At 38.2% G+C, this 17,826-nt stretch overlaps 1 protein-coding gene across 2 annotated transcripts in view; it reads left to right on the top strand.

Annotated features, from left to right (window-relative positions):
• The first annotated feature begins 1,312 nt into the window (after positions 1–1,312).
• Positions 1,313–17,826, top strand: part of TMEM236 (transmembrane protein 236) — a 38,033-nt gene continuing 21,519 nt past the window's right edge. The window contains exons 1-3 of one of the 2 annotated variants that reach the window (XM_038529989.1): positions 1,313–1,660; positions 2,133–2,236; positions 16,898–16,970. In XM_038529989.1, coding sequence (XP_038385917.1) covers positions 2,139–2,236; positions 16,898–16,970 — 171 coding nt within the window. In that variant the 5' untranslated portion in view covers positions 1,313–1,660; positions 2,133–2,138. Of the gene's footprint in view, positions 1,661–2,132; positions 2,237–6,435; positions 7,033–16,897; positions 16,971–17,826 lie in introns of those variants that run through there. The other variant, XM_038529988.1, reaches the window with a different exon arrangement.

The raw sequence follows: 17,826 nt of genomic DNA, 5'->3' as shown, positions 1-17,826 counted from the left end.
CAAAAATATGGCGATGTCTAGTTATTTTATCTTAAGTAAAAAAAAAAAAAATTGAAGAGCCGCAAACTTATCAAGTCCTTAGCCGCAAAGATTTAGGAAATATAGGTTAAATCATTTTTGTGAACTTTGGGATGAATATACAGTAATTAATTAGGGCTGCATCTACATTTAAATAGGATTATTTCTTGGCTGAAATTTGTTATTTTGGAATATTGAAAGGCTCGCCCAGATTGTTGTAGTCTCTTAAAATATAAAATCTGAGACTACGTTGTACAGAATGAAGTGACTTCCTCTTTTCTTTAATAGTCTATTTTTACTTACTAGCTCCCACTTATGCCACTACACACAATTTGTGTAATGGGAAATCTTAAATCATCTTCCTTCCTTCCTTCCTTCCATCCTTCCATCCTTCATTCCTTCAAAATTTTGAGATCTGGACAATTTTTTTTTTAAGATTTTATTTATTTATTCGTGAGAGAGGGAGAGGCAGAGACACAGGCAGAGGGAGAAGCAGGTTCCATGCAGGGAGCCTGATGTGGGACTCGATCCCGGGTCTCCAGGATCACGCCCTGGGCTGAAGGTGGCGCTAAACTACTGAGCCACCTGGGCTGCCGGAGATCTGGACAATTTTAATAGAAAAAAATATTGCAGGGGAGCATGATTGTTTTAAAAAGTAAGGACGTTCTCCCAATTTTGTTTATTTCAAGAATAGAGCACTAAATAAATACCAGATACTAAAGGGTTGCAGAAGTGAATATGTTATTGTCTTTGCTCTCTTACAAAGTTGTTTATTTAGTAGCCAGGAAGATGAAACTATACTTTTTTCCCTATAATATAAATTGAATGTTATCTGGACTATGATCGCATAGCATTGGTAAAAGGTAAAAGGGGCATAATCAGATGGTAACATAATCTTCCTGAATTCTTCTAGTTTGTTTGGTGACACTTGTTTATGAGGATCAGTACTGTATTTTGGAAATATTTTTTGGAAATTATAAATTAGGCCCAGGAACATGCTTTCACCTCTTCCCAAGAATCTCCGTAGATCCAGCTTGATCTGTAGAGCAGTTTTCTTGCCAGCAGCGCCGGCCTTTCTGCACATCAACCCCATACGATCACAGGAAACAAGCCACAGATATGCCAGAGCATTCCTGGCTGTCTGTACATTTTGTTTCACAGACCCTACACTGAAAACAATGAATAAGCCTTGAGATTACAAATGATCTTACTAACAATTTAGGAGACTTTCAATTTTTGACTTCCTGTGGGCAGGAAGGAAATGACAGTTGGAAGTGTGGAGAACAGGTGTTACCCTGAACAGCGTGATATCTTCTGCTTACTAAAATAAAAAACACTGCATCAACATTCCTACATGGAAGTGAGTTCTAACCACAAGACTCAGTCTTTCCACCACAGACCCAGCTCCAGAAAACCAGATCTGTTTCCTACCAGGAAGTTGTTAAACCCAGCATTAAAGAGCAGAGTAAGGGGCAGAGTTCTTTGAATCAGTCTTGGATGAATCCAAGTAAAGAATTTGGGGGTGTGAAAATGTCCCCTTCCTTGTCCTTTCAGTTACTGGCAGTGCAATTGCATGGAGGACTCGTCAGGGGACTTAGAAGGGAAAGAATCAGGATTGGCATAAACTGGTCTCAGCTGAAGGGTAGGTGATTTCAAACCCTCTCACATCTCTTTTTGTCTCTTTCTCCAAGTTGGGGGTCTAGCATTATTTCCTCCCAGTAGCTAAATGCTGCCATAATGGCATTCTTTTTCTTTGCCAAGCTAACTTGTTGCTCTATCCCTGGTGAAGGAATCTACCCTGCCTCCCAAACTGTTATGGACATTTTAGACAAATGGACACTTTAGAAGGGCTGAGGACTCTGAAATAATTGAAGGTTGTGCCTTGGTCCAGACAAAGAAACAGCCAGTTTTCTCCAGCCTCCTTTGTTAATGTTCAAATCCATGATGGAATATGCACTTTTGAGAGCATATGTACTAAAAAATGTTGGGAAAGATTATTTTTTAACACTGGAACTTGAGTCTTTGTGAATGCTTGGAAAGAGGTCTTTTCCTAACCTGCATCTTGAGATGAAGAAACTGCAATCCCCAGAGGCTTTGTTTCCTCTCTTCTCTAGAAAGCTATGGAACCATGGGTGCAGATGAAGGAGACCTGGTGGCTGTATTTGGGACCATACAAGGAAACTGAAGCTCATAGGCTGAGTGAACAGATTGTTTTGGGGTAGGTAATACATGATTTTTCCTTCTGAAAGATTAGTGTGAGAGCCAGGATTCCCTTGGAATAAAAGATGAGTTAGCTATTATCAAAGCTTAGTACATTCCCCCAACTGTCTACCACTTCTCTTACCCTTCATCTCCATCCATTCCTTCCACAAATTCCTATTTTTTGATAGATACTGTGCTGAGATATGATGATACAAGCAGTCTTTGCCTCCAGGGCGCTTCCAGTTTTGTAGAGGACCCAGTGCACAAACAATACAGGGAGGCAAGTGCTATGGTGTAAGTGTGGACAAATCCAGGAGGATTCAGAAGGTGTTTTGACTCAAAGGAGGAAATGCTTATTTCTGTTTTTCTCCTTCTCTAAAGGAGAGCAAGGAAGGGTTTCAGAGAGGAAGAAACTCTTAGAGTGGAGCCTGAAGGATAAAGGCTATGCTTTTCCCATTCTCTTGTGAGATCAGAAGGTAATAAAATTCTGCCCTCATAACCCATTTGGCAAACAGTTATTCAAGTTTCTCCTCATTTTCTCCTTGCCTCTTGGTTATTTCATTGCTCTTTAGTGCTGCCATTTAAGGGATAAGTAGAAGTGAGATTTATTTATGTTGCTTTTGCTCAGAAGTGAGGGAAAACAAACTGATGGAGGAAAGATTTAAAAAATATAACATAAAATTTTTATTAAGCCAGAATTGCTTTGCTTAATTGATTTTTATTAATCAAAAATTATTTCCTAATTTTTATACTGGTGAAATATTACAGCTTTGCAAATATTAATAAATCAAAAGTGAAAACCCCTTCAACCCATTCCCCAGGAGGAGCACTATTAACAGTTGATGAATGTATTCCTGATTTTTAATTTATGCTCCAATCTACAACTCTGATATTTTAAAACAAAAATGAGATTGTGCCATTCACATTGTTTTATGTAGCTTCTGCAACTTGCTTCTTTCCTACCCCTCTCTCTCTTTAGGTTCACTACATCATGAACATTCTTAGTACTAATTTCCAAAGAAAATGTCATTATATGACACAGAGAAGGTTGCTGTAGTAATATATGGATATCGCTCTGAGTCAAAAGAAAAATCAATTTGGCCAAAACTTAACTCCTTCGGGAAGCCCTCTCTGATCAACTCTACTTCGATTTTTCTCGATACTTTCTTCTGAATCATGTAGTCTTTACATATTCTTTTGGTATAATGTTTGGCTCCTGCTCATAAACATATTCCTTTCTTGTACTCAAGCCCTTTTGGTTGCCAAGAACAAAGAGCCCATTTGTAAGAATACACATGAACTGGAATGTTCAAGAACCGAGGGACTGGTGTCTCTCTGTGTGCTTACATCTCCCTGTTCATCCCTTCCAGTCTTCTCACTCTCTGGGTTGGCTTCTTTACTGACTTTTCTGTTCCCTCACCACTTGGCTTCCATTTGTTCATCCATTCATTCAGCAAATAAGTACTGAAAGTCTCAACATAACCAGGGTAGTTCCTGGGTTGCTTTAATCCTGACTCCAAATCATGGCTTCCTTTTGTTCCACTTACCAAATTCTCCTTGTGCTTCTCAGTTCAAGGTTCTAAGCTTGGGCAAGTGGCCCAGTTTATGGAGGGATATTCTGTGGCCCAGGGCCTATTCATCCAGATGTGGCTAGAGGGGGGTGTGGAGGACTGTGCTTAGGAGAGCCCTTCACAGCCCTGACATGCTCAGCTCATTCCCTCAGTGTTCTCAGGTCTTACCTGTGCATCTGTGACATCTCCCTAACCAGAATGTAAATCAATACTATATCTCTATCATGATCTGCTCATACAAAGTGTTCAATAAACAATGTTAACACAGGCACTCTTTCCTTTACACGGAGGCGGGCTTGTTGTGGATAGAGGGTGAGAATCACAACCTCCCTCCTATTTAGAGAAAGCACAGCTAATTTTCAGAGAATTCTGTGCTGTAAGAACTGTGGGTCACATCACACGAATGTTGTCTTTGAAGGTAAAGGTGAAGACATATTAGGAACTGCTGGCAAATTATATCTGAGAAATATAAAGCGAGTGCCGTTTTAAAATTCCCATATTTGGGGCAGCCTGGGTGGCTCAGCGGTTTAGCACCGCCTTCAGCCCAGGGCCTGATCCTGCAGTCCTGGGTTTGAGTCCCACATCGGGCTCCCTGCCTGCATGGAGCCTGTTTCTCCCTCTGCTTATGTCTCTGCCTCTCTCTCTCTCTCTCTCTCTCTCTCTCTCTCGTGTGTGTCTCATGAATAAATAATAATCTTAAAAAAATAAAATTCCCATATTTGGAAATAAAAATTGAGTACTTAAAATGGAATTAAAGACCCAGGCCAGAGTCCTTTTGCTTGGAGCCAGGCAATTTTATTCAACAACTATCTTCAACTGCCCAAGTCACAATTCCTATTAATACATAAAATTTGTAGAAGAAATTATAACACAACATAGCACTGATGACTCAAGACAGAGGGCTAGGAGGTTAGAGTATAATTTGTACCTAGCTTCTCTTAAATAGAAAATTTTGTCAGGGATGATGTGATATAGAGAATTAATGACAATTATATGGTATTAGAAGCAGTTGGTGATAGAACTGCTGCTCAGATGGTTTTTCTACCCTGTCCTTTCACATTCTTGTTACCTGTCTTCCAGGTCTCTTCTTTCATTTGAGAGGACTTCTGCTAAACACCATCAGAGTGGAGATTCTGGTTCAAGTAAAATAGATAGCTCGAGAAACAAACGGGCTAATTCTGTTGCAGTAGGAGGGCAGGAGGCATTAATCCTCAAGCCACTACCAGAGTCCCAAGTGCACCGAGGAGCCAGGCACACAGAGCCCCTTGTACAAAGGGCCTGCCTGGGGAGAGAGGAACCCAGGGAGATACTGGTGTGCCTCAGGCTGTCAGCAGGCACAGGAAAAGCCATCTAAAGAAGCAAGCATATGGAAGAGTCAGAATCCGTATCTGTTGATGCGGTGCTCCCCTCATTCCTCTTTTTTGGTTGTAGCCAAGGCTCTCCCTCCTGTCCAGGCAGCTCTGTAGCTCCTTTCACTGGCTTCCCCACTTCCAGGTTGACGTTACTCCTGTCCTTCCTCCACACCAGCACTCACTCCCCTTTCCAAAAGATCAAGTAAGTGGCTCTTCTGTCCAGAATACGTTGCTTTTTCACTGCCTGTCTCACACACTCACACACACACATACACTCACCCAAATCCTTCATGAAACGTTTATATTCTGACCCCAGCCAATTCTTATAACATCACCTGTCCCTACTTTCTGCCAATCAACAACACCAGATTCTCATTACCATCCAGCCTCCTGGCTTCTTTGTGTCTGGAATGTCACTGACACCCCAGAACCTGCCATCTGTCCTCCTCATCCTTATCTTTCCTTCCCCTTCCCACAGCACATAGAGGAAGTTGTCTGGGTTACCATAGCACTTAGATTTGTACTTCTGACCTCAGTGATTTTTGTTGTTCACAGGTTTGTTTTCTCCTTTGAACTTTGAGTATTTTTAGGACAGAAATCTTCTGTCCATTCACCTTCACACCCCAGAACCTAGCAAAAGCCAAGTGCTTGTTGTAGGTGCTCAAAGGTAGTTTTTGAGGAAGGATATTCATGGAGACGATTGTTGTGTTTTAAATATTTGATATGCTTTTGGACTAGATATAGACAGCTCTTAATGTGTCAATCATGATAACAGGTTTCTAACATATGTTGGTTTCCTCACCATCAAAATAAAAATGTTAATCTATGTTCTATAACAATTAATGTGTAAGAACAGATAGTTCAAGTACCAGGGAAAAATCTGGTTAGGAGATTGGCATGTGAATCCAAACACCCTTTTCAAGTGCTTTGAAGAAAAGTGAGGGGTAGTCTTCCTTGATAAAGACCCAGGTTTGGGGTATGTCTTTTTGCCTGAATTTGCTTAGATATAAAAATTGGGGATTGAATTACAGCTCTTCTCTCCTTTTTTTTTTTTTTTTTTTTTTTTTAAGATTTTACTTATTCATGAGACACACACACAGAGGCGGAGACATAGGCAGAGGGAGAAGCAGGCTCCCCACAGGGAACCCCATGTGGGGCTTGATCCCAGGGCCCCCAGCATCAAGACCTGAGCCAAAGGCAGATGCTCGACCACAGAACCACCCAGGTGCCCCTCTTCTTTAACTCTAAAATTATATGATTCTAGTGGTTCTACTTAACAAGTGTTGAATATTACATATGTTTCTGTATGTGCTCAAATTAGCAGTCCAAGCTACACGGAAAGACCAGCTTTTTGCCGGTGCTGCAAGGCATATTCAGAAGTTCATTTGACTTTGAATAATGAACACGCAAACACATTAAATGATCATTTCCACAACTGTTCTGTTTCTTTAAGAGACCTCGCTTGTTAAGTTGGAAGATCATTGAACCATATGAGGGTCAATAAAAGAATAAAAAGTCACTGGTTAGTGATTTCAGTACAAGGAACTTGATCCTAGTTCACTATCAGTGTCCATATGCTGCTCACAGTCAAAAGGGGAGTGTTGGATCCTCAGCAGCTTGAACTTCCTCAGGATGGTTTCTGGAAGAATAATCAAGCTCCTGGTTTTTGAGCTGCTTGAGTTTGCGGCTTTCTCCACACCCACGCTTGTGATTATGGAACAGTTTGCCTCTGCCTATCAGAGCCTAACAGGTACCCCCGGAAAAACGCATTATTGGCTGATTGTTTCCTGTTCCATTGCCTATGTGGCTTCAGTGACTCTACTGATTTGGGTTCCCATAAAAGTTCTCTTATACAAGAAGTACCGCCTTTACAAAAAAATTAAAGGATGGTAAGTAGAAGGGTTCTAAAGCAGGGAATCTCGGTGATGCTTTCAAAGATACTTTCTCAGGTATTATGTGTAAGGATATTAGCGTAGCATGAATGTACATAAGGTATATGCGTTATGATTAGTGAGAAGTCATTATCGCCATTTCTTTAAATGTGTTATTTTGGTGTCTTCCTTTTTTTTTTTTTTTTTTTTTTTTAATAGGGGCATTTTTCTGACTGGTAGCAACAAGTTACAGGTGTTCATTAGCTTATAGTTAGCATGAGTCTATGATATTCTGAGTACTAGATGTTGGACCTAATTCCTCTGTTCACTGAACTGCATAAAGTTATCACAGTGAATTTATAGAAATCAGAACTGTAAATTTATAACAGAATTTTACTTTTGTGTGAAACAAAGTAATGTCTGTTTTAAGATGTTTACATTGCATTGTTTTGCAGGTCTAAAGCATCCTTTGACCCTTAACCAACTGAGATTTTTAAGCACCTGATTTCTTTACTTAGATTTTAAAAAATGATACTTTACTATGTTAGTAAGTTCTTTTTCCCTTGTATGTGGTGGGGGGGGTTTACTTCAATAATAATTCAGAAATAATTTAAATAAATTAAGATTTAATGTTAATTCAGCAGTAATTTGATGACTGTATCACCTGTATTGACTGAGTACAAATAATGTCTGATACTAATTTATTTTAACTTTTAGATCTGCAGATCATATTTTTACTCATCTGAGAGTTTTTAGTTTTCTTTGCTAAGTTAAACCTTCTTTCATACGAATCTTTTATTTTAAAGTTAAACAACATCAACACATTTGAAAAGCAAGCAGCTGGGAATTTTAACAAGGGCAGGAATGTGAAAATTATAGAGACAGCGGTCTAGTTGTATCAGGAGGGTAAAGAAGAGGAGAACTGAAATGTGGAATTCATGAGCATTCTCTGGTGCCAATTCTAGATATAGCTCCACAAATCTTGCTGGGAGACTTTCAGTTCCTTGAGGGCAAAGATCTAGAAGGGTTTCGGGAATAAACCATTTGGTTGACACTGTGTTTATCGGTGGAGTTTAGGGATTTTCCAAGCCTTGCCCCAAAGTCTCATGATTACCTAAGGAGCAGGTTTAGAGCTGAGCTAGGCCCTTCACTCCTCATACCACCAGGAGTTGCTTTGACTGTCCAGGACTCCTTGCTTGACTGGGAGTTTTGAGGGAAGGGTGGAATATCCAAATGACTGTAGGAACCATTGGTTTACTCCCACCCAGGAAGGCACTTCTTGATTTTATTTAATTTTTTCACATTGACTCAAATCCCTAGGACTCTAGTTTCTGAATATCAGTCAGGCAACAAACCTTCCATATCAGTTATTATCATCATCTTAAGTTATAACTGCTTCTTTACTGATCACATATATGCTAAGAGATTTACATGTGGATTTCATTTCCTTTATACCACCTTGTGAATTAGGTATTTTCCTGAATTTTTCATTATTATTCCCAAGAGGAAACATGATTCGAGAGGCTTTGCAACTTCCCTGGTCATTTAACTAGTGAATGAAAGGACCAAACTTTGGACCTCCATCCATTTGACTCCATAATTGGTACTTCTAACCACTCTCCTAAACTGTCTTTGAATGACAAGATCCCAATCTGCTGGGTTTAGTTGAGGGCAAAGAGGAGAATAGTCTTTCATTTCTGTACTCTCCAGTACACATTTTGTTTTACAAATTTGGATCGTGTGCTCCCTTCTGCTAATGAGTCTTGGGCTTTTGCAGTTATAACTTCCAGTGAATTCTTTGGGGAAATACTCTTCTGGCCTTCATTTTCTTTTGTAGGTGTGGCTGACCTAGGTGTTCTAAATAGACACAGGTTATCTATAATTTCAGCACAACTGTGAAACTATTTCCTCATGGCCTCATTCATAAGCACTGTCATATTGCTATCTCTTACTGGCATAGAAGAGAAGAGTTACCCAGCACTATTCTAGGAGCTTTACACATTCTATACTATTAAATTTAAGCTTTATGACAGTCTGATGAGGTGTATGCCAGTGTTCTCATTTTATAGATAAAGAAGTGGAATCTCAAAGAAGTGATCAACTTTGTCAGGTAATAAAGTTCATAAGTGGTGGAGCTGGGATTTGTAAACCCAGATTGGTCTGAATCTATGCCATTTCCTTTAACTTGTATAATTTTTCCTTTATTTTTTTTCCTATCTTTGAGTGAGTGTATTTTAAGATCAGTGCAACTCTTTTGGTGTCATTAAGATCTATTCTCTCCAATGATGTATATTTGATTGTACATCAAATTGTACACTATATGATTCTCAACATTATATTTATGGATATTTTAATATATGTGGTAATGTAGAGTGTTGATCTTAATTGCTAGATAAAGATGATGCAGAAATAATTGGTATTATAAAAAGTAGGAATTGAAATAATGATTTCTGAAGAATGCTTAAATAGTTGTTTATGCAAAATTTTATAGATCCTTAGCATTCACAGATTGTTGATGAGCCTATTTGAGGACCTCCCTGTAGGTTCATGATGGCATTATTAGCCTCATGAATTTGGTATTCAGGAAAGAATGAGTCATCCAACTAGTAAAGAGTTTGCCCTGGCCATACAGCTGAGAGGTACAGACCTAAGTTGAAATCCCAGTTTTGACAGTGACTGTGAGGACTTCTGTGAGTTATTTAAATTCTTTGAATTTTAATTTTCTCATGAGCATTACAGGGACAACCTAGCTTTTTCACTTGAGTGTTGCTTTAAGAAATGGAATAAGATAATGAGTTCCAAGCATAATGCCTGGCACATAGTATGGATTCAATGAATATTATTGTTATTACCTCAGGCTGAGTTTAGTATTTCCACTTAAAATATGATCTTGTTTAGGAGCACCTAGGTGAATTAGTAGGTTAAGTATCTAACTCTTGATTTCAGCTCAGATCATGATCTCAGGGTTGTGGGACTGAATCTTGTTTTGAACTCTATGCTGAGCGTGGAGCCTTCTTAAGATTCTCTCCTCTGCTTCTCCTCACCCCATCCCCCCAATTAAAAACAAAACAAAAAAACAAAAAAAAAAACAAAAAAAAAAGACAACAAAAAACCCATGATCTTTTTAAATTTTCTGAATGACTCTGAGAAGTGGTAGAGGTAATGATCAAAAAATGATGAATACAATTATATGCCATAAATGATACCCTTTGAATTTGGAAAATCTTGTAGGTCTCTTTATTCTTTGAAAAAATGAAGACCAATATAATAATACCATGAGTATCTTGCAAAGTATTTGATAATACCATGAGTATCTTGCAAAGTATATTTGATAATACCATGAGTATCTTGCAAAGTATCTGTCCATTCATATAGTGCTTTTTGTGGTTTTTTTTCTTACTTAACCTGAATGCCAGTGTTGTGAAATTGACCAAGTGGATATAATTCCTATTTTGTAAGGGAGGGAACAATGCCAAAGAGCTTAAGACATGTACACTAAATCAACAGTAGAATCTGAACTTTAATCCAGTACTCTTTCCTTTACTCTTGTGAAACACTTCATTCTCTTTAGAATGATTGTTTCTTTTTAGGGATGCCTGTCATAATTCATAATAGACTAGGGAGATGATTTGAGGAATGAGGAAAAGCTATTTATATACACACCACATTGTATATCCCAGTAAATAAGAGAGATCCTGGGAATATCAGTGAATGTGTGAAACCATTGAGCTACAGGGCTAGTCTGCAACTGGAGAGATCGATCTCAATGAAGAGGGCACCTGGGGACAGGATAATAATGGAGGGCGTGTAGGGATTCCCAGAAAGCCTTGGGACCCAGGGATGCATTTCAGGAATTCTCTCCAATCTTTCAGAGTACAATTACCTTAGATTATGACATGTCAGGAATTCCGGGCAATGCCACATTTGAAATACATCAACATTTGGGACTACATTTTGCCTTGCTTAAGTCCTTAACCTATTTTTTTTTTATGATTTTATTTTTTTTATCAGGGAGTGAGAAAGAGGAAGAGAGCATAATCATGGGGAGCAGCAGGCAGAGGGAAAAGCACACTTTCTGCTGAGCAGGGAGCCCAATGTGGGACTTGATCCCAGGACTCTGGGATCATGACCTGAGCCAAAGGCAGATACCACCCAGGTATCCCAGTGCTTAACCTATTAGACAGGATTTGCTGTTGATTTGTGCTAGTAATAGTAGTAGTAATTGTACTTATAGTAAAATAAAAGAAGTACTTATCAAAAGCTGTTCAATAGTAGCACTATGTACCAAGCATAGTTGTAAACACATTGCCTATATTATTTTAGCTTATTTTCTAACCTTTATATGTGAGAACACTTAGAGCACCCATCTGACAAATGAGGAAACTGGGGCACAGAAGTTCCAAGACCATGCAGCCAGTGAGTGAGCTGTGGAGCCAACACTGACCACAGGATGCTCTGTCCCCAGAGCCTTGTCTCCTGAGCACCTTAATATTCCACAGCAGCACACGCAGGTCACATGCACCGTGGTAATAATACTTGGGCACTGCTGGACAGGCTGAATAAACTGAAGGAAGTAGAGCTTGCTCTTTTCAGGACTGGGAAGGTCATTAGTAAGTTACCATGAACTAAACGCTGGTGCTTCACAGTTACTTCTTTCGAGAGCACTCTTGTTTCTTTCAATGTATTTGTCCATCTTCTATTCACTGGCAGTAATTTTGTGATACTTGACTGTAGGCTTTTTCTTTCTTCCCCCATGATATCCAGTATATCAGGAGTATATTTACTTTTGCTTTTCTCTCCCACTTTGAGCAGTAAGTCACCAGATTCCATTAAATCTTCCTCTTTCATCTCTCTTGCATTACCTCTTTGTTCTCCATGACTGTTTTCCTCACCCGAGTTAGGCACTAACTTCCAGAGCCATCATCATACATGGGACATGGCTCCCCAAATTTTCATATATTCAAAACCAAGATCAGATCATTTGTCCTGGTTGTTTTGTTCAAGGAAGCATGAAGAACATTTTATTAACCAATGCTGGGGCTCTGATACCCTAGTTTTTGTGTCTTTATGAAAATAGTCTTCCTTATTTCCATATATGAAAATAAAATCTGCCATCATGAAAATTCCTCCCCATCTTTTCTGTAGACTTCATGTCCTCTGTCCTCCCTTTATATGCTAGTGAATTTGGCCATGTCCAGGAACTCTGCCCAATTACCCCCACTCCCAATTTTCTAGAACCCCCTAGAACCCCCTTTCTTTTTAAGTAGGCTCCATGTCTAACATGTCTAACATGGAGCCCATGGGGCTTGAACTCACGACCCTGAGATCCGACCTGAGCTGAGGTCAAGAATTGGATGCTTAACTGACTGAGCCACCTGGGTGTCCTCCAATTTCCCCCCTTTTATTGCTTTACAAGAACTCTAATTGTCTCATAATATAAAATGCCACTTATATGATGATTCCCAAAATTGTGTCTCCAGGGATGACTTAGAGGAAAGTGTGTATATTAAAGTTTTTCAAATATTTGAAAGTAGTGACATCACCCTGCCATCTCATGCACACCCCATGGCAGTCTCCTAAATCTTCTGTGGTGTGCAGGTTTCATCAGGTATTCTTGTCCTGTGATTTCTGGACCTTTTGCCCTTTTGGATATTTCCTTGGGATGATGACTGGCTTGTTAATTTTCAGATGATCTCACTGATAACCCTGATGTCCTGTTGATGCAACTCAGCTTCAGCCATTGGTGTGATGTATTGACTTCAACTAGAACTGTGTCACTTTTATAAGGAGTTTCAAAACTGAGGGTGTGACTTCTAGAAAAACTTGCTCTCATTGCAGTTACCTCATCTTGTGCTGAGGCAACTTCCATGGCCTTTAAGTGCTGCAAAGTCAGAGTGTGCCTTATGTATCTTTCCGTCCCGGGAACAGAGTGTAGTTCACATATTTAACAACAGTTTATATGAATGGATAAATGCAGAACTTGACTTATATTATGAGCTCACTGGGGATAGTGTCAAGTAGAAGTGTTATTTTTTGTTGGGAAGTTAATGACAGATCATGGGAAGTCTTGAAAGACAAGGAAGGAAACTTTGACTTGAAGAGCTAGGTGATAGAGAATGTGTACAAGTTTCTGAGCTTAGAGTGGTTTCCCAAGTTATTATCTGACCTGTTCCACTCACCATACTTTCTCTATGAGAAACCTCAGGGCCATAAGTCTTCCTTCCTGCACAAATAGGAATCTTTAGCTTACCATGGCTGAGGTCTTTCTATGTAGGCCTACTCCTGGGGGAGTCTCTTTCTAATTTACTCCAGATGCCCACAGAGCTCTACTGGTAGTGACCTAACTCATCCTTCCATCTGGAACTTACACCACATCCACAGGTCCTTCTCCTTAGGCATTCTACAGCCTTGCACTAGTCTTAGCATGAGTACACCTTCAAAGATGTGTCTGTGGGTTTTTCAACATAAATTTCATTGTATAAATTGCCTAGGATTGCTGTTACAATGTACCACAAACTTGGGAGCTTAAACAGTAGAAAGGTACTGTCTCCTAATTCTGGAGGCCAGAGATCTGAAGTCAAGGTGTTAGTTGATTCTTTCTGAGGGTTGTAAGGGAGAATCTGTCCCAGGCCTTTCTCCCAGCTTCTCACAGTGTGCTGGTACTCTTTAAAGATGCATCACACTGCTTGATCTCTGCCTTCCTCATCATGCAATGTCTTCCAGTGTTTCTTCACATATCTTCTGTCTATACATTCTCCAAGTTTTCCCTTTTTATAAGGACACCAGCCATGTGAGATTAAGGCCCACCCTAATGACCTCATTTTAACTTATTACCTCTGGAAAGACCCTATTTCCAGATTAGGTAACATTGTAAGGTACCAGGAGTTGGAACTTCAACATATCTTTTGGGGGGAACACAATTTAACCCACAACCCTTAGTAATAAATTATAAAAATATATTAGCAGTAAAGATTTTCAAATATAAATTATCATTATTTCTGGTTACATAAAACACAGAACTTGGATTAGGAACAGGTTACATCTTTATTTTTACTAACCTCTCTAAAATTGAAAGGTATAATTTTGAAGGTTGGTAACAAACCACAAGTACTATTACCAGAATCTGTAATTTCATTACATAGGTCTTTTCATATCACATTACTTCATTCTATGGTTTATGATCTTCACCACCTTGAAATTATGAGTAATTTCAGTTTCCACTAGATCTTGGGTACTCCAAAGAAAATAAGAAGAAAATGTGTTCATAGATAGGCACATGTATTACTATATCAGAATTTTTAAAAATTGGGATAACTGAATTTCAACATAATTGCTTTGTTTTTAAAAATTATATTTTGAGAAACATCCATAGGATTTATAAAATTCTCAGAAGTTTCACTGCACAAAAAAAGTTCTAGAATGTTGTTCTAGCCAGTGGAGATAACATAGTGAAACCACTCAGATAAGTTTCCTGCTCCCACGGAACTTGGTTTGTGGATTGGCAACAAGGAATGTGTAAAGAGTAAACAAGAAATAATCAGCAGAATTTCAGATAGTCATAAGGCTGTGACTATATACAATTTGGATGGCAATGGGTGTCAGACACAGAAGATCCAGGAATAGAGAGCCCCCGGCAAAGGGAGTAGCCAATGTACAACTTGAAGGTGGGGCAAGCTTGCTGTGATCATGAAATAAATGGAAGGTCAGTATGGCTGGAGTAAAAACAATTTTTGAGAGAGAGAAAAGTCATTCTAAATGAGAAAGAGAGTAGGAGGAAGAAGAGAAACCATGTATAGAACATGTAGCCTAGGGTAATAGGTTTCAATTTTATTCTAGTTACATTTTTCACATATTGGATATTTTTAAAAATATATAAAATACGTGTATATTTTATGAAAAATACACATAAAGTTTATCATCATAATCATTTGTAACTGTACAGATAGATCAGTGGCATTCAGAACATTCACACTGTCTCTGCCTCTCTCGTGAGTCAATAAATAAATAAATCTTTAAAAAAATAAAAAACACTGTTGTGCCATCACCACTATCAATCCACAGAACTCTTCGTCTTCTAAAACTGAAGCTTCATCTCCACAAAACACTAACTCTCCATTCACCCCACCCCCATCATTGGAGATTTTTGAGCAGGGCAGTGATATGTTTTTCATTTTAAAGATATAACAGTTTGCTCTATGGAGAAAACGTTGCTAGGCAAGAATAGAAGTACTAACAGGAAATCGGTTAGGAAGTCAGATGAGAGATGATAGCAGATGAGCTACAGTGTTAACAAAGGATGGAATGGAAATGTATTTTCAGTAAATCTACTTGCAGTCAACCAGACAGCGTTTGATGATAATCAGAACAAGTATGGAGAAGGATGTGGAGTCATTTTCAGGCCTGTTAAATCTGAGTGGCCTGTTAGACATCCCAGTGGGGGTACCAAATAGAATTGGGCATACAAGCCCAGAGCTCAGGAATATATAATATTATATATATAATACATATATATATATATATACATGTCATAAAAATATTATATTTGGAAGTCATGGGTAAGTGGGTGGTATTTAGGCCATAGGATTGGCTGAGATAATTGAGGGAGAAAATATACACAAAGAAGAAGAGCAGAAGTAAGCCTGGGGCACTCTCTGTTGTTGAACACAGGCTGAGAAGAGGATTCTGTGAAGGCTCTAGCCAGTTTTAGAGAGCTGGGTGCTACAAGATCCTGGATCTGGGATCAGGAAAGGAAGCAAAGCTACTCCTTAAGAACCTCATTGTACCTCTGAGTCTTACTAGGAAAGAGGTCTGTCCTGCCTCCTAATTTACATCTATATCCTGAACATCTAAGACCAGGCTGGCATAAATGGGACCAAGGAAAATCTGTAGTTATTTGAAAGAGTTCAATACTTTTTGTACTTAGAAACACATTATCATATAAATATAATTAGTAAAATGTATATTTAAGGAAAGAGTATTTCATTATACAGAAGCTTTGAATATATTTTATCTTCCCATAAATTAACTATGGTAAGTGTATATTTTAATTCTTTCTGTCATAAGACATTTTATGTATTATATATGTATTATATCTCAATAACTATTTGATTAATCATGCAAAGTTTAAGAAGTGGTCCAAAAACATGTGTGAAATATATATGCATACATATATCTGTGATTTTTTAAAAAAGATTTTATTTATTCATGGGGAGCCCAATGAGGACTCAATCCCAGGACCCCGGGATCACAATCTGAGCCAAAGGCAGACATTCAACCGCTGAGCTACTCAGGCATCACTATATGTGATTTTATATATATGTGACATACATAAAATTTTATATTTTTGTATGTATATTTTCTATATATGTGATATATATAACTTTTATATATCATATATATATATATATAATTTTTTTGGTTCAAGTACGAATTATCCAAATGTTTTCACTTGAAGTCATTCTTGATATATGATTTGTAAATGTCTTTTTTGAAAAAACAATTTTAGAGATAGGGTATAATATACCTTAATAAAGTCGTGTTCTTTTTTCTAGTTGGTCATCAGAGCTAGAACTTTGGGGCAAGATTCCAAATAATGAATAATGAAAATGTTGAATGTCTCTTGTCTTGCACTGAGATGCTCTTAGAAATCCATAGTTTGCTAGTTATTTGGAAATGTTTCACCCCTTTGTTCTAGAAAATATTCCGGTTATTGCATGTGTTGCCCTTTGTCATACTCAAACATTTGGGAAATGGAAATAGGGAAGCAGTTGTTTCTTAGAAAAACTATAGATGAATGGAACAGGAACTGCAAAATTAGCAAAATGTAACAGGAACTGTTGCTCTTGTACATTATTGCTTTTGCTTATTTTTTCTCCTTTGCTAGGAGACCTGTTATGGTGATGTGTGTTGTATTCACTACACTTCCCAGCTTCAGCTTTTCTATCGCAGTTACTGAGGTATGGAATTTTTATTTCTTCCAAGATTTTGAGATTTTGAAATTTCCCTTGTTACTGAATTTTGATAGAATAATATGCCTGAAAATTCTCTTAAAGTTTATTTTATTTAGGCTTCTTCCAAGTTACATTGTATATATTTAAAGTCCTAAGATCATCATTACCTCTGAGATTGTGAAGGAAGGTCTAGCAGCTAATTAAACAAACAAACAAACCCTTCTGTGTTTGTGTATGAGAGACAGGAACATTAATTTCAAAATAATAAAAAAGGAATCTGAAAGCAGATCCACCTTTATTTCTTTTAACTAGATGTCTTTTAAACTAGTGTCCTCAGTTCTAAACAATATCCAAAGGAAGAACTACTCACATTACAAGACCTTTGATAATATATCCATTGGCGAAGGATTTGTACATCATTTTTATGTGAAAGTAAATATGACTATATTTTGACTAAATGCAGCTTCAAAAGGACTCTGGTAGATGGGCATCTATAGGGCTTGGTTCTCAGCATTCAGTAGATTGTATATCTACCTCACATACACAACTCCTATGGATTGAGGGTCTAACTCCCTTATGTGAGAGGCTGGTTCAAAGCTGCCTTCCAGGAACTGTGGTGTTCCAGAGGGTTTTCAGTTCATTTTTCCCAAATATTATAGGCAAAATTTCCAGGTTGTGAGAAGTTTAGGTTAGAAGAATAATGCCCTATTAACCTTATTAATTTACATGATGCTATGAAAAATATAATTTTCACTTCTCCAAAGTGAACAACTTAAATTCTTTTATATTTCATAGATGAAATATGTTGAGTAGATACTTATCAAGTGCATATTACATCCCAGGCACTGTGTTAGGTACTGGG

This window comes from Canis lupus, chromosome 2 (assembly GCF_011100685.1).
Source record: "Canis lupus familiaris isolate Mischka breed German Shepherd chromosome 2, alternate assembly UU_Cfam_GSD_1.0, whole genome shotgun sequence".
In the NCBI taxonomy this organism is placed as follows: Eukaryota; Metazoa; Chordata; class Mammalia; order Carnivora; family Canidae; genus Canis; species Canis lupus.
The sequence above is the reverse complement of the archived record's forward strand: the minus strand, read 5'-3'. Positions and strand labels throughout refer to the sequence as shown.